This window comes from Anomaloglossus baeobatrachus, chromosome 7 (assembly GCF_048569485.1).
Source record: "Anomaloglossus baeobatrachus isolate aAnoBae1 chromosome 7, aAnoBae1.hap1, whole genome shotgun sequence".
Classification (NCBI taxonomy): domain Eukaryota; kingdom Metazoa; phylum Chordata; class Amphibia; order Anura; family Aromobatidae; genus Anomaloglossus; species Anomaloglossus baeobatrachus.
In genome coordinates, this window is record NC_134359.1 from 303,527,569 (window position 1) to 303,549,857 (window position 22,289).

Genomic DNA, 22,289 nt, shown 5'->3' on the forward strand with positions numbered 1-22,289 from the left:
TGGCCTGGGCACAATGGTGGACACGGCCCAGGAACAATGGTAGACATGGCCTGGGCACAATGGTGGACACGGCCCAGGAACAATAGTAGACATGGTCTGGGCACAATGGTGGACACGGCCCAGGAACAATAGTAGACATGGCCTGGGCACAATGGTGGACACGGCCCAGTAACAATAGTAGACATGGCCTGGGCACAATGGTGGACACGGCTCAGGAACAATGGTAGACATGGCCTGGGCACAATGGTGGACACGGCCCAGGAACAATAGTAGACATGGCCTGGGCACAATGGTGGACACGGCCCAGGAACAATAGTAGACATGGCCTGGGCACAATGGTGGACACGGCCCAGTAACAATAGTAGACATGGCCTGGGCACAATGGTGGACACGGCTCAGGAACAATGGTAGACATGGTCTGGGCACAATGGTGGACACGGCCCAGGAACAATAGTAGACATAGTCTGGGCACAATGGCGGACATGGCTCAGGAACAATAGTAGACATGGCCTGGGCACAATGGCAGACAAGGCCCAGGAACAATAGTGGACATGGCCCGGGCACAATGGTGGACACAGACCAAAAACAATGGTAGATACGGCCTGTGCACAGTGGTGGACATGGACTTGGTACAATATGACCTGGGCACAATGGTGGGCACGATCCAGGCATAATGATGGACACAGCCCGGGAACAACTAGAGGGCACTAAGATGCAAAATAATTACATAAGGGTCACAGTGGTGGCATTATTACAATGGGGGGCACTTAGAGGAGACCTGTTACATGTGACACAGCAGGTCCAGTAATCGGGCCACATACGGGAGCAGCGGGTGTCAGCAGGATGAGGTGTTTGTGGAGGTCGGGAACAGATGGGGACGGGGCTGGAAATGTGAGAAGTCAGGTGTGTCCGTGGTGTAATCTCTGCAGACGTGTTGTGGCTGGAGAAGTCGTCATGCTGGTCTGGGGCAGATGGAAAACAGGTCACCTGTAAGTGACTCTCTGTAACTGTGCTGTAATCTCTTGCATGTTCTGCAGGACGGGTATCTACCACAATATGGGCACTGTATGGCGATAACATTGGTGAAGGTCTTTCTATGGTAGTTTTTATTCAGTAACAATGGGGTGGTCTGTTGTGGAGCCCCTGAAATCCACAATAATTAGGGTCTCTGTAGATATGAACTTGGTTAATGGCCCATCTTAGTTGTGTTTTGCCCCTCACTCTTGTGCTGATCCCCTCCATACACCTTTGCCCCAATTCCCGAAGAGAACAAGGCTACCCAGTCTCACCGGAGGCCGGCGCGGGGTGTGGACGGACTTTGCTTCCCACACTCAGGAATTTACATAGTGATTGACATATTAAGACATATTAACATAAAAAATCAAGGCGTAAATGCTGCAAAGGCCATAAAAGAGGAAAACCATGCCATCTAGCCAAAGGTTGGCGGACCGTCCACCCACTCATATATCTGCCGAGCCGTGAGGAAGCAAGAAAAGAAAGAGAAGAAAAGAAAAGAAAAGAAAAGAAAAGAAAAGAGAAGAAAAGAGAAGAGAAGAAAAAAAAATAGAAGAAAAGAAAAGAAAATAGAAGAAAAGAAAAGAGAAGAAAAGAAAAGAAAATAGAAGAAAAGAAAAGAGAAGAAAAGAGAAGAGAAGAAAAAAAAAGGGAAGAGAAGAAAAGAAAATAGAAGAAAAGAGAAGAGAAGAAACAACAGAAAAGTGGAGAAATGCGAAGGGACCTGCTCCAGGTGCTGACAGTCCTACATGTCGGTAAGAGACGTAATATTCCCACATACAGTGCCAGAGGGCTTACATAGGACTGCAGGTGATATATACTGCATTATCTGTACTCAGAGATATCACTGTGCTATCTGTGGTGTTACATAGGACTGCAGGTGACATCTACTACATTATCTGTACTCAGAGATATCACTGTGTTATCTGTGGTGTTACATAGGACTGCAGGTGACATCTACTACATTATCTGTACTCAGAGATATCACTGTGTTATCTGTGGTGTTACATAGGACTGCAGGTGACTTCTACATTATCTGTACTCAGAGATATCACTGTGTTATCTGTGGTGTTACATAGGACTGCAGGTGACATCTACTACATTATCTGTACTCAGAGATATCACTGTGTTATCTGTGGTGTTACATAGGACTGCAGGTGACATCTACTACATTATCTGTACTCAGAGATATCACTGTGTTATCTGTGGTGTTACATAGGACTGCAGGTGACATCCACTACATTATATGTACTCAGAGATATCACTGTGTAATCTGTGGTGTTACATAGGACTGCAGGTGACATCTACTACATTATCTGTACTCAGAGAGAGATCACTGTGTTATCTGTGGTGTTACATAGGACTGCAGGTGATATATACTGCATTATCTGTACTCAGAGATATCACTGTGTTATCTGTGGTGTTACATAGGACTGCAGGTGACATCTACTACATTATCTGTACTCAGAGATATCACTGTGTTATCTGTGCTGTTACATAGGACTGCAGGTGACATCTACTACATTATCTGTACTCAGAGATATCACTGTGTTATCTGTGGTGTTACATAGGACTGCAGGTGACATCTACTACATTATCTGTACTCAGAGATATCCCTGTGTTATCTGTGGTGTTACATAGGACTGCAGGTGACATCTACTACATTATCTGTACTCAGAGATATCACTGTGTTATCTGTGGTGTTACATAGGACTGCAGGTGACATCTACTACATTATCTGTACTCAGAGATATCACTGTGTTATCTGTGGTGTTACATAGGACTGCAGGTGACATCTACTACATTATCTGTACTCAGAGATATCACTGTGTTATCTGTGGTGTTACATAGGACTGCAGGTGACATCCACTACATTATATGTACTCAGAGATATCACTGTGTAATCTGTGGTGTTACATAGGACTGCAGGTGACATCTACTACATTATCTGTACTCAGAGAGAGATCACTGTGTTATCTGTGGTGTTACATAGGACTGCAGGTGACATCTACTACATTATCTGTACTCAGAGAGATCACTGTGTTATCTGTGGTGTTACATAGGACTGCAGGTGACATCTACTACATTATCTGTACTCAGAGAGATATCACTGTGTTATCTGTGGTGTTACATAGGACTGCAGGTGACATCTACTACATTATCTGTACTCAGAGATATCACTGTGTTATCTGTGGTGTTACATAGGACTGCAGGTGACATCTACTACATTATCTGTACTCAGAGATATCACTGTGTTATCTGTGGTGTTACATAGGACTGCAGGTGACATCTACTACATTATCTGTACTCAGAGATATCAGTGTTATCTGTGGTGTTACATAGGACTGCAGGTGACATCTACTACATTATCTGTACTCAGAGAGATCACTGTGTTATCTGTGGTGTTACATAGGACTGCAGGTAACATCTACTACATTATCTGTACTCAGAGAGATCACTGTGTTATCTGTGGTGTTACATAGGACTGCAGGTGACATCTACTACATTATCTGTACTCAGAGATATCACTGTGTTATCTGTGGTGTTACATAGGACTGCAGGTGACATCTACTACATTATCTGTACTCAGAGATATCAGTGTTATCTGTGGTGTTACATAGGACTGCAGGTGACATCTACTACATTATCTGTACTCAGAGATATCAGTGTTATCTGTGGTGTTACATAGGACTGCAGGTGACATCTACTACATTATCTGTACTCAGAGATATCACTGTGTTATCTGTGGTGTTACATAGGACTGCAGGTGACATCTACTACATTATCTGTACTCAGAGAGATCACTGTGTTATCTGTGGTGTTACATAGGACTGCAGGTGACCTCTACTACATTATCTGTACTCAGAGAGATATCACTGTGTTATCTGTGGTGTTACATAGGACTGCAGGTAACATCTACTACATTATCTGTACTCAGAGAGATCACTGTGTTATCTGTGGTGTTACATAGGACTGCAGGTGACATCTACTACATTATCTGTACTCAGAGAGATCACTGTGTTATCTGTGGTGTTACATAGGACTGCAGGAGACATCTACTACATTATCTGTACTCAAAGAAACAACAAAGAGCCAGCACCAATGTGCACTAAGGCATCAAATATTCCAAACTGCATTATAAAAATTTTTTTTTGAGATTTTTGGCAAAAAATTGCAATTTCTTGAGCTGCTTCGCCACGTCACGGCAAATCTCATTTGAAGCAGTCCTACACTAAAATATTTTTATAAAATGTGCCATGCGGCCTCACATATAAATAGCAGAACTGCTCTCAGCAGCACTCACCTGGTCTATTGCAGTCCCGTACCCATGACTGAGTCATGGCTGTGGGCGGGACAGGTCCAAGCAAATGCTGCATGAAGTATATATATAGCCTGTGGACAAAGCCTGATGACCCAATGTGAAAAGTCACCAAACGCCAAAATCCATACAGATGGAATACATCCCAAATTGGGGTGCACAGCAAGGTGGAGGTCAACCACCGACCAATTCAACAAAGAAACAACAAAGAGCCAGCACCAATGTGCACTAAGGCATCAAATATTCCAAACTGCATTATAAAAATTTTTTTTTTTGAGATTTTTGGCAAAAAATTGCAATTTCTTGAGCTGCTTCGCCACGTCACGGCAAATCTCATTTGAAGCAGTCCTACACTAAAATAATTTGGAATTTGGAATGTTTAGTGCTGTAGTGCACATTTGGTGCTGCTTTTTGTTTTTTCTTCATTGAATTGGTCGGTGGTTGACCTCCACCTTGCTTTGCACCCCAATTTGGGATGTATTCCATCTGTCTGGATTTTGGCGGTTGGTGACTGTTCACATTAAGTCATCAGGCTTTGTCCACAGGCTATTTACTTCATGCAGCATTTGCTTGGACCTGTCCCGCCCACAGCCATGACTCAGTCATGGGTACGGGATTGAAATAGACCAGGTGAGTGCTGCTGAGAGCAGTTCTACTATTCATATGTGAGGCCGTATGGCACATTTTATAAAAATATTTTAGTGTAGGACTGCTTCAAATGAGATTTGCCGTGACGTGGCGAAGCAGCTCAAGAAATTGCAATTTTTTGCCAAAAATCTCAAAAATTTTTAAAATAAGTACAGTTTGGAATGTTTAGTGCTGTAGTGCACATTTGGTGCTGCTTTTTGTTTTTTCTTCATTGAATTGGTCGGTGGTTGACCTCCACCTTGCTTTGCACCCCAATTTGGGATGTATTCCATCTGTCTGGATTTTGGCGGTTGGTGACTGTTCACATTAAGTCATCAGGCTTTGTCCACAGGCTATTTACTTCATGCAGCATTTGCTTGGACCTGTCCCGCCCACAGCCATGACTCAGTCATGGGTACGGGATTGAAATAGACCAGGTGAGTGCTGCTGAGAGCAGTTCTACTATTCATATGTGAGGCCGTATGGCACATTTTATAAAAATATTTTAGTGTAGGACTGCTTCAAATGAGATTTGCCGTGACGTGGCGAAGCAGCTCAAGAAATTGCAATTTTTTGCCAAAAATCTCAAAAATTTTTAAAATAAGTACAGTTTGGAATGTTTAGTGCTGTAGTGCACATTTGGTGCTGCTTTTTGTTTTTTCTTCATTGAATTGGTCGGTGGTTGACCTCCACCTTGCTTTGCACCCCAATTTGGGATGTATTCCATCTGTCTGGATTTTGGCGGTTGGTGACTGTTCACATTAAGTCATCAGGCTTTGTCCACAGGCTATTTACTTCATGCAGCATTTGCTTGGACCTGTCCCGCCCACAGCCATGACTCAGTCATGGGTACGGGATTGAAATAGACCAGGTGAGTGCTGCTGAGAGCAGTTCTACTATTCATATGTGAGGCCGTATGGCACATTTTATAAAAATATTTTAGTGTAGGACTGCTTCAAATGAGATTTGCCGTGACGTGGCGAAGCAGCTCAAGAAATTGCAATTTTTTGCCAAAAATCTCAAAAATTTTTAAAATAAGTACAGTTTGGAATGTTTAGTGCTGTAGTGCACATTTGGTGCTGCTTTTTGTTTTTTCTTCATTGAATTGGTCGGTGGTTGACCTCCACCTTGCTTTGCACCCCAATTTGGGATGTATTCCATCTGTCTGGATTTTGGCGGTTGGTGACTGTTCACATTAAGTCATCAGGCTTTGTCCACAGGCTATTTACTTCATGCAGCATTTGCTTGGACCTGTCCCGCCCACAGCCATGACTCAGTCATGGGTACGGGATTGAAATAGACCAGGTGAGTGCTGCTGAGAGCAGTTCTACTATTCATATGTGAGGCCGTATGGCACATTTTATAAAAATATTTTAGTGTAGGACTGCTTCAAATGAGATTTGCCGTGACGTGGCGAGGCAGCTCAAGAAATTGCAATTTTTTGCCAAAAATCTCAAAAATTTTTCAAAATAAGTACAGTTTGGAATGTTTAGTGCTGTAGTGCACATTTGGTGCTATTATCTGTACTCAGAGATATCACTGTGTTATCTGTGCTGTTACATAGGACTGCAGGTGACATCTACTACATTATCTGCACTCAGAGATATCACTGTGTTATCTGTGGTGTCATAGGACTGCAGGTGATATACAGTGTCTTGTGAAAGTATTCAGCCCCTTGAATTTTTCATCCTTTTCCGACATTTCAGGCTTCAAACATAAAGATAAAATGTGAATGTTCTGGTGAAGAATCTACAACAAGTGACACAATTGTGAAGAGGAAGGAAATTTATTGCATATTTTAAGCTTTTATAAAAAATAAATAACTGAAAATTGTTGCGTGCAATATTATTCACCCCCTGTAAGTGAATACTTTGTAGCGCCCCCTTTTGCTGTGATTACAGCTGCAGTCTCTTGGGGGATGGGTCTATCAGTTTTGTACATGGAGAGGTGAAATTCTCGCCCATTCTTTGTAAACAGCTGGAGCTGAGTGAGGTTGGATGGAGGCGTTTGTGAACAGCAGTTTTCAGCTCTTTCCACAGATTCTCGATTGGATTCAGGTCTGGACTGTGACTTGGCCATTCTAACACCTGGATACGGTTATTTGTGAACCATTGCATTGTAGATTTTGCTTTATGTTTGGGGTCATTGTCTTGTTGGAAGACAAATCTCCGTCCCAGTCTCGGGTCTTTTGCAGATTCCAACAGGTTTTCTTCAAGAATGGTCCTGTATTTGGCTCCATCCATCTTCCCATCAATTTTACCATCTTCCCTGTCCCTGCTGAAGCAAAGCAGGCCCAAACCATGATACTGCCACCACCATGTTTGACAGTGGGGATGGTGTGTTCAGGGTGATGAGCTGTGTTGCTTTTATCGTTTGGCATTGTGCCCAGATAGTGTGAATTTGGTTTCCTCTGAGCAGAGCCCCTTCCTCCACATGTTTGGTGTCTCCAGGTGGCTTGTGGCAAACTTTAAACAACACTTGTTATGGATATCTTTGAGAAATGGCTTTCTTCTTGCCACTCTTCCATAAAGGCCAGATTTGTGCAGTGACTGATTGTTGTGCTATGGACAGACTCTCCCCCCTCATCTGTAGATCTCTGCAGATCATCCAGAGGGATCATGGGCCTCTTGGCTGCGTTTCTGATCAGTCTTCTCCTTGTGTGAGATGACAGTTTGGATGGCGGCCGGGTCTTGGTAGATTTGCAGGGGTATGATTCTCCTTCCATCTCAATATGATCGCTTGCACAGGGCTTCTTGGGATGTGTAAAGTTGTGGAAATCTTTTTATAACCAAATCCGGCTTTAAACGTCTCCACCACAGTATCCTGGACCTGCCTGTTGTGTTCCTTGGTCTTCATGATGCTCTCTGCGCTTTACACAGAACACTGAGACTATCACAGAGCAGGGGCATTATACGGAGACTTGTTACACACAGGGGCTTATATTTATCATCATCAGTCATTTAGGACAACATTGCATCATTCAGAGACCCTCAATCACCTTCTGGAGTGAATTTGCTGCCCTGAAAGTAAAGGGGGTGAATAATATTGCACGCCGCAATTTTCAGTTATTTATTTTTTATAAAAGTTTAAAATAAGCAATAAATTTCCTTCATCTTCACAATTGTGTCACTTGTTGTTGATTCTTCACCAGAACATTAACATTTTTATCTTTATGTTTGAAGCTTGAAATGTGGGAAAAGGTTGAAAAATTCAAGGGGAGCGAATACTTTTGCAAGGTGCTGTATACTGCATTATCTGTACTCAAAAAGTCATCACTGTGTTATCTGTGGTGTTACATAGGACTGCCATGTGATCTTCCAAACCATGTGTCATCATGTTACTTCGGGATAGCGGACAGGGGGCTGCTATGTTGTCCCTTATACTAGGGGACCCTAGGCTATCCCTCACCTCTGCAGTATTCCTAATGGTGGAGACACTGGAATCCCATGCCTTTTTATACTCCTGAGAAATACTACTCTAACATTCCACTCTCACCAGGGGGTGACAGGGCAGGAGTGAGATGGTAAACAGGTAAAGACAGGCAAGGTAAAACCAAAACTCTGGCACACTGCACATACACAGGAATAGACAGAAAGACTCAGGAGAAAAACATAAGCAGGAGCGTAGCAACAAAAAAGCAACAAGGGTATACTCCACAACTGCACACAACAACAGGTGTAACACCAAATAGTCTATATCACCCCACCTCCCCAGACCAACTAAGAAACTATAGCTGGCATAGTTGGAAGTATCCAGCCAGCATATATAGGAGCGGAGCAGATGTGATTGGTTCCCCACAGCAGGTGATCAAAAGAGACTCACAAGCAGACTAGTTGTCACACAACATTTGGCTGAAAACTCGCCGAGTGTCATGGCGGTATCTGGCACTTTTCACACCACAGATCCTAATACTTGACACTGTGGTTTCTCTGGGGCTTCTGAGTTGCACAGGCAGGCCCAGGCATCAACCAGCTCATTAGGGCACTCATTAGGGATCGAGCTGACAAGGGTTAATCTCTCCTAGCCTGCTGGTTATCTCTAGAATCACATGTTATGAGAAACTTATCACAGCTTCTCCCCGCCTTTTTAAGATGGTGGAAACTGACTTCCTGTGCTGACTATAGCTTTAAGCGATACCGTTCTAAGTCCTGTTGTGATCCAGTTGCTGGTGAACTACTGAGTGCTGTTGGGTGTGTTGTGGGAATTCACTTGTTGTCTGTTTATTCCTTCCCTGCTCTTTATTTCCTCCTTATCACATATTGTCTAATACTTCTGTGAGTGATTGCTGGGAGTTAGAGCTTACGTTTCCCCGTTTGTCTAATTGTGTTGGTTTAAGCACTCCTGTCCGGACCCTCGCCTGGGTGGGTGAGAGGGGGTATTAGAGCAGGGCCGGTCAGGAGCTGAGCTAGGCTGGTGGTCCAGACCTTTTCATCATCAGAAGTACATCTGGGATAAGGGACAGCTAAGACCCCTCTAGCCTGAGGGCCAGTTTAGGAGCCCTGTACACTAGTTATCCCCACACACTTCATGACTCTAGCATAGATTAACCCCTGCTTGATGCCTGACTGCCTGTGTAGACCATAGATGCCAGAGAGGTTATCAGATGGAGTATCAGAATCTGTAGTCTGAACAGAACCCGACACCACCATGACAGTCGGCAAAGTTTGTGAAGATCTGCGTATAACACCGTGTGGCCAGGGTTAGACATTTCATACTTGCCCTATTCTCTATTTGGAATTCTTCCATGGTGTTGATCAGATTTTGCGCTCATTCTCGTAGTCAGCAGGTTCAGTCTGGTTGGACTTAGATAAGTGACGTAGTCTTAGTTTTATATGGAGCCTCCTTGGCTCTTCTTAGTGTTGATATAAAATCTTGAGTCAGCCTAAACTTTGGCCTTGAGAGCGGTGGCAGAGTTGGAGCCGATATCGCTGTTATCTCCCCTCTTTCCCCGGTGGCACCTCATCCACCTGCTTCTTCTCCCCTCGGTTTTATCTCGGCCTACATCTTTTTGTTACCTTCTCAATCTTAGATTCTGAAATCTCTGGTAAAGTAGTCCAGTAATGGGATAAATGTCCTGGGATCGGTCACAATCCTCCAGCAGTCCTTCTCCTGGGAAATCGGGGTTTTTCAATGGGTGTAGTTTGTAGCCGCAGCTTCTCCCCCAGAGGATGAATCTTCCTGCTTGTTTCTTGTCCTTCCCAGCCTGACTGAATAATCTCCCAAGTAGACAGAGAGTCTATACATCTAAGGGCCCACACGTAGGTGGCAGACTCCTCCTCCGCTGGTCTCCGTGAGTGTATACATCTAAGGGTCCAACATAGAGGTGACAGACTCCTCCGCTGGTCTCTGTGAGTGTAAACATCTAAGGACCAACACGTAGGTGGAAGACTCTTCTTTGTTGGTCTCCGTGAGTGTATACATCTAAGGGCCAACACGTAGGTGACAGACTCCTCCGCTGGTCTCCATGAGTATATACATCTAAGAGCCAACACGTAGGTGGCAGACTCCTCCACTGGGCTCCGTGAGTCTATACATCTAAGAGACAACACGAAGGTGGCAGACTCCTCAGCTGGTCTCCATGAGTGTATACATCTAAGAGTCAACACGTAGGTGGCAGACTCCTCTTCCGCTGGTCTCCGTGAGTGTATACATCTAAAGACCAACACATAGGTGGCAGACTCGCCCTCTGCTGGTCTCCATGAGTGTATACATCTAGAGGCCAAAACGTAGGTGGCAGACTCGCCCTCTGCTGGTCTCCATGAATCTATACATCTAAAGGCTAACACGTAAGTGGCAGACTCGCCCTCTGCTGGCCTCCATGAGTGTGTTCTCATCCCACACAGAGCAGCCATTTCTGTATCTCCTGATGCATGCACGGCAACAGAGAATGTAGCTCCCATGAAGCAGGGGTTAAATACTCGTCACCGAGCTGATGATGCGGGTCGGGGATGTCACGGGTGGCGCTGCCCGGTTCCGTAGCCCTGAGGTGTACAATAAAAGGGATGATGGATGGGATGGATAATGGGGGTTGTTGTTTGTCTCGAGACGCCACCTGTGGTATGCGGCCAGAGATTAGCTGCCGCTGCGGTCACTGTCCTCTGACGTGGGTGGTATGCAGCTAGGATGCTTCAGCTTCCCACAGGCAAAGCTAGGCCACAGGGAGGACGATGTGGGTGGTAGTAGCCGTTGGTGGCGAACCTCGGGGTGACAGTGCTGACAAGAAGAGACAAACCCAGTAGCTGCGGTTTAAGGTCTTTACTCACTGTCCGTAGGTTTGTCCGGAGGTGCCGGTTTCCACCTTGATGGGTTCCAGCCCATCCCGGGTATGTTGGAGGTCACCACCGGTATCTGAAAGTGTCCTTTCCAAAGGGTTGCCCCCTGCAGAAGTGAGGAACCCGGGCTGAGCTTCCTGCTCCAAACCTCAGGCTCCGTGAAGAGAAAGTGGTGTCGTGTTGCCAGAACTGAAGTCCTAGACTAGACTGACCCTGGTTGTGTAAAGGTTGCTCCTACTTCTACCCCAAGTAATGCCAGCCCCCCAGGTGGTTGTCCTAGTGACCGAGAAAGTCCCATGCTTTGTAATGGCCACCCCCCAGCCTACCCTAGTCCAGCCCTCAGTGAGAAGGTAACTAACTGTATGTAAGGTGAAATGTGGAAACACTGGTGATTAACCCCCTCCTTACCCAGGGTGAATACTGCACCTTAAAGGAGGTGCAGTTCCTTGTGGTGACTGAAGCCTCAGGGACGCCACAAGAACATGGGGCCTCATAGTGAGTATGGTCCTATATGACTTTGTGATGTTGGCCTCCTTTTAGATAAGTATCATTATATCATTGTTCCTCTTTCTCTGCAGTATTTTCCACCTCTACATCTCAGCCCACGTGCGGGTCTCCAGCCTTCTCCGGCCGGATCGTTGGTGGTTCGGATGCGGTGGATGGACAGTGGCCCTGGCAGGCCAGTATACAGTATCTGGGCAGACATTTCTGCGGAGGGTCCTTGATCTCCAACCAGTGGGTGCTGAGCGCTGCTCATTGCTTTGAACCGTAAGTTCTCTAAATGAATCCCATCACTGATCACAGACTCCTGAAACCTCAATATAGTCAATATATCAGAATGTATAAAGACTTTATCAGCTTCAAATCTCGTCCCTTTCCTCCATTGCTTTTGTCTGTCAGTTTTTATTTGGAGACCTCATGGTCAGATTTAGTTCAAGTGGGCCAACCTCGTGGCCTTCAAAAAAGCCAACAGACGCAGATAGATGGCGAGTGACAGCGTGGTACTGATTTGCCTGCAGCTCATTCTAGCATTTAGTGGGGTGCACAATGGTCAGAGCCAGCGAAACACACACCTATGATATAGTCAGGTGATAATACACAGGGATCCGAGATAACTGGTTCTATAACTCTACACAAGAGGTTTTTTGGAACAGGTCTACACCAAAAAGAGCCTGAAAGAAATGATGCGGTCACTACCATGAAGAGGCCGCTGATGGAATCCACTCCATATTAGGAAGCTACAAAACATGTCAGGAATAGTGATGGATGGACTCGCAGATAACCAGGACTGGTTATTTGTTTTTTTTTTAAATCTGTTTCCAGGCTGGATTCCAGTCCCCATATAAGCCTATGAGGACCAGAATCTGGCGATTAAAAATAGTGGTAGAAGGGATAGGAGCAAGCGCTTTATACTTACTGAGGTTCTGTCATGGCTGTACACTGCTTCCAGGTCTCACATTCACTTCCGGGGCCACGCATCAGCCTTTATTTCATATGCACTGCTTTCCCCGCCCACTGGCACCTGTGATTGGTTGCAGTCAAACGAGCCCCCACCCTTAGTGTCAGAGTGTCAGCTGACTGCTTCCAATCACAGGCGCTGTGTGCATCTATCGTGATATAAAAACAAATAAATAAAACAATTGGCATAGGTTCCACCCATATGATGATTGACAGCACAGATTAAGCAGACGCTACAGTCTGCAGCTGTCAGCCATGCGCTTATCTTTGCGGTGCATCAAAATAAGAGGAACTGCATGCGCCTTTTTTTCTTTTAATTAGTTAAATAAAGATTTAAAAAAAAAACAAAAACGTGCAGTCTCCCCAATTTTGATACCCAGCCAAGATAAAGCTCGACAGCTAGAGGCTGGAATTTTCAGGCTGCAGAGACCCGTGCATATTGGGCCACCCCCCAGCTTAAAAATAGCAGCGTGCAGCCGCCCAAGATTATAGTATCCATTAGATTAAACAAGCCCAGCGCTTTACATCTAATGAATGCAACAATGCTGAGTAGTTGAAACAATTTTCACAGAAAAGCAGGGGATTAAATCTCTATATCTAAACATATTTGCAGATATCATCTGACCAGTAAAATCCCAAACATATTGGATCTTGATATATAAGGATAACTCCTACTAAGCTCAAAAAATGTGCAAACACACAGTGGAGTAAATTGGTATCCAAATTTTATGAACAATCACAGACAAGTTAAAAGGGAAGTATATAGTTGAAAAAACTCCCCATCCTTGTAACGATAAACAAGAGGACAAGAGAAACTCACTACGTGGGGACCAGGACTACAGAGAATTTTGCAACCATATGTCTGGAAAGGTTTACAGGCAATTCGCCTAAGCTACAGTATATCCAGTATGTACAATTATATTCCCAGACATAGGTGATAAAGTTCCTCCCCTACCTAAAACCAATCTGTCAGTAAGATAGGTCTCTCAGCATACTGAGCAAAACCCTAGCATGCCAGGAGAAAAAGAACATAACCTACATACCAGGGGTTCAGGCAGACAGGGAGGCGGTCCAAGGTCCACGCCCGACGCGCGTTTCGGGTACCTTTTTCAAGGGCACTGCACGCTGGTGTGAGCTGGACATGGTGTGAGCTGGACATGGTGTGAGCTGGACATGGTGTGAGCTGGACATGGAGGATGGTGCAAACTAAAGACCAGTGACTGGAGATTCAAGCCCCCTGGTAGTGTGAATCAGGGATATATATGTTAGTAAGTGACTGGATAGGCCAGTGTTGATTATTTTCTGCTGCTTTCCTGTTTACAAGTCTCTGGCTGAAAACACAAGCCGCACATTTATTTTATATGGACTGGTTTTTGTCGCCATATAATGCCCAGCGCGTTACAATAGACAAGAACATTTTATTTACATTTTTTTACACTTTCTGATAGGGTTTTTAGGCAGTTTCGCAGCAGAATCCACCTGAAAAAGACGTTGCGGACACAATCCCAGAGGAGGAGCATTTCCTAAAGTGATTTCTACTAGAAACTCATTGTTTTTTTAACCACCTCAAGAACACCCTGAGTGCAGCGCCGGCCTAGGGGCCAGTCAGCGAATGCAGAGTTCATGTTACTATACAATCTGTATGCCCCATCTGTGTGTAAACACTGGTCACTGCTCTCCTCCTCCTCATTTTGTCATTTTTCAGGCGTCTCCCCACCGTTAACACTAAGGTGCAGCTGGGAGCCCACAAACTGACGGTGAACAATCTGCAGAGCGTCCAGAAGAATATCGGCGCAGTACACACCCATCCGAGATATTCCATCGAAAGACATGAATATGACATCGCTCTGGTGAAGCTGGACAGTCCGGTCACCTCCACCAATTATATCATGCCGGTCTGCCTGCCCGTCGCCTCCGTCACCTTCCCCTGTGGCCTGGACTGCTGGGTCAGCGGCTGGGGAGAGATAGACAGTGGTGGTAAGTGACGCTTATTGTAGCGCCTCTGAACCTATCAGGGCACTACGAGGTAATGCATCCAGTCAAAGATGCAGGCCTACCCCCCAGGGATCTGGAAGACCAGTGCCGGTAACAGCAAACCAAATTAAAATCCCAGTTTTTCCCCCATCCACAGACTGGTGAGAGACTAGAGTGGACCCAATGGATAGCCACCTGGGGTGGAGCCGATCCAGTCCACTAGACGACAACCAGGTGGGAGGGGACGAACAGTGAGACAGTTAGTAAGTGGAAGTGAGAGAGAACGGACGTAACTGCACTGACACGGGAGAGTCACGGAGACCTGAGGGCCCAGGTGTGTGGTTGCCAGTGGAGTACGGTAGAGTACTCCCGAAACCATAGCACCGACGGGGTACAGAGCCCTAAATCAGGCAAACGCTCCAGGCAGACCTGATAAAATCTGCACAGTGGGGGACCATCCAGGACCTCACTGATCGTAAGTTCGGGGGCACCAGCAGTGATGGGAGAACCAGGGACCGTAACAGAACACCGACCATACAGGGTTCACACTGCCCGCCGTACAGACCAGAGACCGAGAGACAAACAGGAGGGGACCCCCAGACACTCCAAGCGACGGGTACCCACCAACTGGAGAAAGGTGCGGGGGAAAAAAGCCACCAGGTTACCACACCGGCACTGGGACTAAGGGAACCAGAGGTGAACACCAGACTTACTCCGAGTACCAGTTACCAACCGCTGTGAGTAAAGAGAACCGGTCACACTGCAACCTTCTTTCCGCGCCCAACAACATCATCTATCCCTGGGGCCCCGGCCCTACTTGCGGAGGGCCCAACATCCAGGCTGCCGTCAACATCAGCCCCAGCGGAGAGACTGTGCAGTGGCGGTTCTATCGCCATAGCCGCAACCCGCAAGTGGCGTAACAACATAAACTTTATTAAACACTAGCTGTACTACCCGGCTTCGCCCGGGTTAATAACTGTTGTTAACAAAATAGAATATATTAACAAAAATGTATTCTGCACACAAACACCACAAAACAAATAGATAGAAATGTAATTATAAAAAAGCCAAAAACTAAGCTAATAGAAGCATTTCACAAGATATATTTCAACACCACAGATATTCCACACAGATTTAACTAAATTGGCCAAGTAATGTGCTCCGTCTGTCTCTTTCCAGGTCTGTCTATTTACAGGTCTGTCTCTTCCCTGTCTGTCTTTTTCCCCGTTTGCCTCTCTGTCTCTTTTTTTGTCTGTCTCTATCTCTCTGTTTTGTCGCGGGCGGAGGAGGGGACGCCGCGCTCTCCCACTGCTCGGGTCCGGCTGCCGCTGCTGCTGCGGCCTCTGCTGCTCGGTGGCTCGAGCGATGGGCCGGATCCCGGGGACTCGAGCGGCGCTCCTCGCCCGTCAGTGAAAAGGGGATTGGTTTTGGGGATTTATTGTCCGTGACGCCACCCACGGTTGTGGTGATTGTGTGGACACCACCGCTGCTCTGTATGGGGATCCCGGGAGCGGTGACAGGGAGCAGCACGGTTGTTAGTTCTCCCCTCCGTGGGTAGGGGGTGGTTGTCCCGGGGCCCAGTGATGTGGTGGAGGAAGAGGGGTGGGAGGCCCGGTGCGGGGCCTGGTAAGGTGCAGGGTCGCGGGGGCAGCGCTGTGCCTCACGGCACGGTGGTACTCACTCAGCCTGAGACGATGACACAGTTCTCGGTAAAACACACGGCTGGAAAGACGGTTCCCACGGACGGCTGCTGTTGCTTTTCCCCGGTAGTTAACGGTGACTGTCTCTTTCCCTGCACCTGAGTTCAATGTTGGTAGCGATGGGTTCCCACCGGTAACCCGCTCCCCGACTTGGATATGGGCCAGAGGAGCCCCTCTTTGCCCGCAAGCGCTGGCCCTGAGAAACTGGTGCCTTGGCGGTGTCTCTCTCATACGATTGGACTGTTGCCTTCAATCGGGACTTAGTTGTTTGGAGACCCGGAGGTCGCCTTCACTGATGGATTTGGCAAATTCACGGCGACTCCTAGCCTTGCCGGGATCCGAAAGGCCCCTGCCAATGGTGCTGGCTTCTCCTTGTGTACCGGTCCGGTACCGCCGGGCCATCACCCGTCCACGGTCCTTACGGCACCTCCGATAGGCCACTCCTGCAGACGGTCACCGCCGTCTGCTAACCTTGCTGTCTCGGTCCGGGGCACACACCCGGACCAACTTCAGGCTTTCATACTGTCACTTTTCCTCTTTCACTACTTTCCCTCCTTCTACTTCAAACTCCAAACCTAATCTGCCCGGTTTTCCCACCTCCAGGACTGTGAACTCCTTGGTGGGTGGAGCCAACCGCCTGGCCCACCCCCTGGTGTGGACATCAGCCCCTGGAGGAAGGCAACAAGGATTTCTGGTCTAGGTTAGGTGTACCTAACCGGGGTGTAGGGTGTGGTGATGTCATTACCTGTGACCCCTGGCTTGCCCAGGGCGTCACAGTTTCTTTCCCCATCTGTCTCTTTCTAGGTCTGTCCCTTTCCCAGGTCTGTCTCTTTCCCCATCTGTCTCCCCATCTCTTTGTCTGTGTCTTTTCCTGTCTGCCTCTTTTCCTGACTGTCTCTTTCTTTGTCTGTCTCTATTTCTCTGTCTCTTTTCCCTGTCTGTCTCTATCAAGGTCATTGTCTTTCCCCATCTATGTTTGTCTGTCTCTCTGGCTGTCTCCTCCTTCCCTGTCTGCCTGTCTCTGTCTGCATGTCTGTCTGTCTCTTTCCCCGTCTGTCTCTTTCCCAGTCTGTCTCTTTCCCAGTCTGTCTCTTTCCCAGTCTGTCTCTTTCCCAGTCTGTCTCTTTCCCGGTCTGTCTCTTTCCCGGTCTGTCTCTTTCCCAGTCTGTCTCTTTCCCAGTCTGTCTCTTTCCCCGTCTGTCTCTTTCCCAGTCTGTCTCTTTCCCAGTCTGTCTCTTTCCCGGTCTGTCTCTTTCCCGGTCTGTCTCTTTCCCGGTCTGTCTTTTTCACCATCTGTCTCTTTCACCTTTTGTCTCTGTCTGTCTCTTTCCCTGTCTGTCTCTATCTCTCTGTCTATTTTCCTGTCTGTCTCTCTGCCTGTCTTCAGTCTCTCTCTATCCGTCTCCCCACCGACATCTTATTACCTCACATATAAGCTTCTTATATTATGAATGTCTTTTGTTCCTATAGCAACCAATCACAGCTCCTACTAATAACCTGTAGTTCCAGACTCCATTTACTTTAATGGAGGCATGTTTTTTGGAGAGTAACTGTAAAGCGTGGGGTTAAATTTTCCTGTCAAAACATAGTCTGCGACGTTCCCTGGGTCACATGAGGTGTCTGTGCAAAATTTCCTGATTGTAAATGTGATGGTGCGGATACACTTTTCGTTTCACTTTTTCCCCATTATGTAGATAGGGGCAAAATTGATTGGTAAATTGGAACGCGTGGGGTTAAAATTTCGCCTCACAACATAGCCTATGATGCTCTCGGGGTTCAGACGTGTGAGTGTGCAAAATTTTGTGGCTGTAACTGCGACGGTGCAGATGCCAATCCCGGACATACACACACACACACACATACATACATACATACACACACACACACACACACACACACACACGCGCACACACACACATACACACACACGCACACACACACATACATACACACGCACGCACACATACATACATACACACATACACGCACGCACACACATACACACACACACACACACACACACATACATACATACATACATACATACATACATACATACACACATGCACGCACACACATACACACACACACACACACACATACATACATACACACATACACGCACGCACACACACACACACACACACACATACACACACACACACACACATACATACATACATACACACGCACACATACATACACACATACACGCACACACACACACACATACACACACACACACACACACACACACACATACATACATACATACACACATTCAGCTTTATATATTAGATTCCCCTGTACATAACCCCTTTTAAAGCGACCCCCAGGGTCACGGAACTGGACAACGGCCAACCAGTGACATATCCCAGTAGCACACTGCCCAGGACTGAGTACCCCATAGCCCTGGGGCGAGTCACTTAGTCCTTCATGCATCACGCAGCACGGTGACGTACAGGGATGTGCAACATTTTTTGGCAGGTGTAGAAAGATGTTAATTAATTATGTTTCTCGATTAAAAATATGCAAAGTAAATGAACTGAAGAAAAATGCATGTCCCCACAGTATTTGGGGCCAGGGCTTGTACTCGTGATGGTTGGGGATGTCACAGCGGCCTTGCCCGGTTTCGTGGCCCGAGGTGTCAATAAAAGGAAATGACAGGTGTTGGGGGTAGTTGTCTCGTGACCCCAGCCGTGGTATGCAGATATGAGGGAAGATGCCGCTGCGGGATGTCTCTCTCTGCTAGGGTGGATGGTAACGCAGCTCAGGTGGTACAGCTCCCCACAGGTAGAGCTAGGCCCCAGGGAGGATGATGGTGGTAGCAGGGGGCGACGGCGCCAGCAATGATGGGCACAAAACAGGGTCTGTGGTTTAAGTTCTTTACTCACTGTCAGGTTATCGCCCTTGGAGTGCCGGTTTTCACCAGAATGGGCTCCAGTCGATCCCGGATAATTTGAAGGCCAGTGCCGGTGTTGTGGACTGTGAGCCCTTCCTTCTTGTGCGGTGTGTAATGTGTCCCCTATAGCTATACAGGGTCTCTTCTCTGCAATGTGAAAGTTCCGTAAAGTATAACAGGCAGCGTGAGTCTTTAATGGGCTGGATCGTGGTCTCAACTCCTGGCTCTCTTTGCTGTGGTGCCCCGGGCACTTGTGGTGGGCAAAGGGACATGCAATCCCCCTTCCTGATGGTTTATGATGGCGAAGCTTAAAGACCTCATCACCGTAGGGCTCTGCACCCCATCTGCTCTGGCCCTGGGGGAGCTTACTCTGTATCCCCACAGCGACCGTGTTCTCCTGTGTCCCACCAGTTCCCCCGGTGTTACTCCCAACTGTCTCACTCCGGGTCCTGGGACAAGTTCCTTCAGCCTCCCAGGACCCCTCTCCTGCAGCTCTGCTTCTTTGCTCTCCTCAGACTGTCTGCCCTGAGTCAGCTTGCCCCCTAGCAACACTCCTCCTACTGTTCCTGTTGTCTGTTCTCACTCTCCCGGACATCACGCCTCCCCGTCCCGGATTCCTGAACTAGTGGATGGGAGACCCTTAACATTAGGTGGCCACCCTACAGACCCGACCCTAGCCTGATCCCCAGTGAGAGAAGGGACAATGGTGTGTATATGTGATGTAGTGGAACCGACACTGACCTCCTCTGAACCCGGGATGAATATCTCACCTTAAAGGGACTGTATCGCGTTTTTTTATTTTTGTATTAAAAATAGTGATTATGAAATCAAGTATTTTTAATACAAAATGAAAATCGCAGCTTATTTAGTTTTACTGGAGGCACTGGGGGCCATGCTGGATTTGCTGTGTGTGTAACGACAGTTACTCACTCCTTTATGGCAGCCCCTGTGCATAGAGAACAGTGGTCGGGATCCGACCCCTTCAGTAACGTTACAGTGGGCGTCTGCTGTGACCTGGACGCGCCCCATGGGCTGTCTGTCGCAGGCGGCGGGGTTGAGCTGCTCGGCTGGCGCTGCTGCTGGCGCTCGTGTCCGGCTGCTGCTGCTCAGTGGCTCGACCGGTGGGCGGATCCGGGGACTCGAGCTGCGCTCCGCGCCCGTGAGTGAAAAGGGAATTGGCGGTGGGGGTTTTGGTTGTGGATTGAGTCCGTGACGCCACCCACGGTTTGTGGTGAAGGTGGGCACCACCGCTGCTGGTGACGGGGATACCGGGAGCATTGTTAGGGAGCAGCTGGGATGTTGTTGTCCCTTCCGTGGGTAGGGGCTGGTGGTCCCGGGGCCCGGATGAAAGGATGGGTGGGATGGCAGGGCCGGTGAGGTGCAGGGTCGCAGGGGCAGCGCTGCGCGGTGCCGGACGGCAACAGTGTACTCACTCAGACGATTAACCACAGAGTCTCTGGTAAACCAAAACGGCTGGATGGACGGTGCCCGCAGCCGGCTGCTGTGACTTCTCCCGGACAGTTGGTGGCGGCTGCCTTTACCTGCACCTGTGTACTTGTTTGGATACGATGGCTTCCCAACGGTAGCCCGCTCCCCGGCGTATAGATGCCGGAGGAGCCCTTTTGCCCGCAGGCGCTGGCCCTGGAAGCTCTAGCTCTGGCGGTAGCTTTATCTTCCCTCACGGTTTGGACGGTTGCCTTCACTCGGGTCTTTGAGGCTTGGAAACCCAGGAGGTTCCCTTCGCTTACGGATCTGACCAATTTGCAGCGACTCCTAGCTTCTCTTCGCTCCCCGGTTCGGTACCGGTGGGCCACCGCCCAGCCCCGGCCCTACGGTTCCACGTCGATAGGCCTCTCCTGCAGATGGCCACCACCGTCTTCCAACCTTGCTGTATGTGCCCGGGCACGTACCCGGACACGGTCAGTCAGCTCCTCTAGTCCCACTCTCCTCACTCTTTTACTTCCCTAACTAGACTGCTCTGTTTTCCGCCTCCAGGACTGTGAACTCCTCAGTGGGCGGGGCCAACCGCCTGGCTCCGCCCCACCTGGTGTGAACATCAGCCCCTGGAGGGAGGCAACAAGGATTTTCATGTGCGGCTGATGTGCCTAACCGGGGTGTGGGGTGTGTTGTTGCAGTTTCTGTGACGACCTGGCTAGTCCAGGGCGCCACATTCCCCCTTGGTTAAATGCAGACCGTCCGCGGGCTGCCGTCCATCACCGTTTTTATTTTTGTTGTTGAACTGAAAAAGATGTAAACATTTAAAACATACACATACTTCAGGTCATCTTGAACGTTGCAACATTGTATACATTCTAAAACATTTTTATTAGTAACGGACGGCTTCCACTCTCCCACCCAAGCAACCTAGCCTTGATGCTGCCCCTAAGAAATGGGCAGCACCCCTTTACCCACAGTCCAGGTCACCCGAGCGGGAACGGGCACGGTAACTCGTGCCCGACTGCTGTGTCAGGGGACCCCACGTCCAAGGGGGACCCCTAACTTCCGGAGGATCGCCACCGGTTGAGGTGGTGGCGGGCCTGGGCCATCCCTTCCCTCCAGGCCCATCCTCCAAATCTGCCTCTCCGGGGTAGCAACGGTATTAGCCAACATATTTACAAGCCTACAAATTCGTGGGTGCCCTGCAAGTTCTCGGGCGTGTCCATGAGCAGTCTCTCATGCACGGTACAACGGGTCCCTCCGGGGACAACTTGCCGGCAACGGCCGGTGCTATCGCGGTAGATAATCAGGTAACGGTTCACGGTTGATTCTTTTTCATTCATTTAACGGTGCTGATGGTCCCAACGGGGACAACTGCTGGCGGGGGGACAGCTGACATTGGGTGTGGCTACCACCGCGGGGGGTCGACCCACTCGGGGACCAGACGGGCGTGTCCATGAGCAGTCTCTCATGCACGGTACAACGGGTCCCTCCGGGGACAACTTGCCGGCAATGGCCGGTGCAATCACGGTAGATAATCAGGTAACGGTTCACGGTTGATTCTTTTTCATTCATTTAACGGTGCT

The 22,289-nt window shown here is 48.1% G+C and overlaps 1 protein-coding gene across 1 annotated transcript in view; it reads left to right on the forward strand.

Annotated features, from left to right (window-relative positions):
• The first annotated feature begins 1,491 nt into the window (after positions 1-1,491).
• LOC142245707 (serine protease 33-like) overlaps positions 1,492-22,289 on the forward strand; it is a 30,288-nt gene continuing 9,490 nt past the window's right edge. Inside the window, exons 1-3 of the mRNA XM_075318646.1 lie at positions 1,492-1,769; positions 11,811-12,000; positions 14,396-14,667. Of these exons, the coding sequence (XP_075174761.1) occupies positions 1,727-1,769; positions 11,811-12,000; positions 14,396-14,667 (505 nt within the window). The 5' untranslated portion in view covers positions 1,492-1,726. The remainder of the gene's footprint in view (positions 1,770-11,810; positions 12,001-14,395; positions 14,668-22,289) is intronic.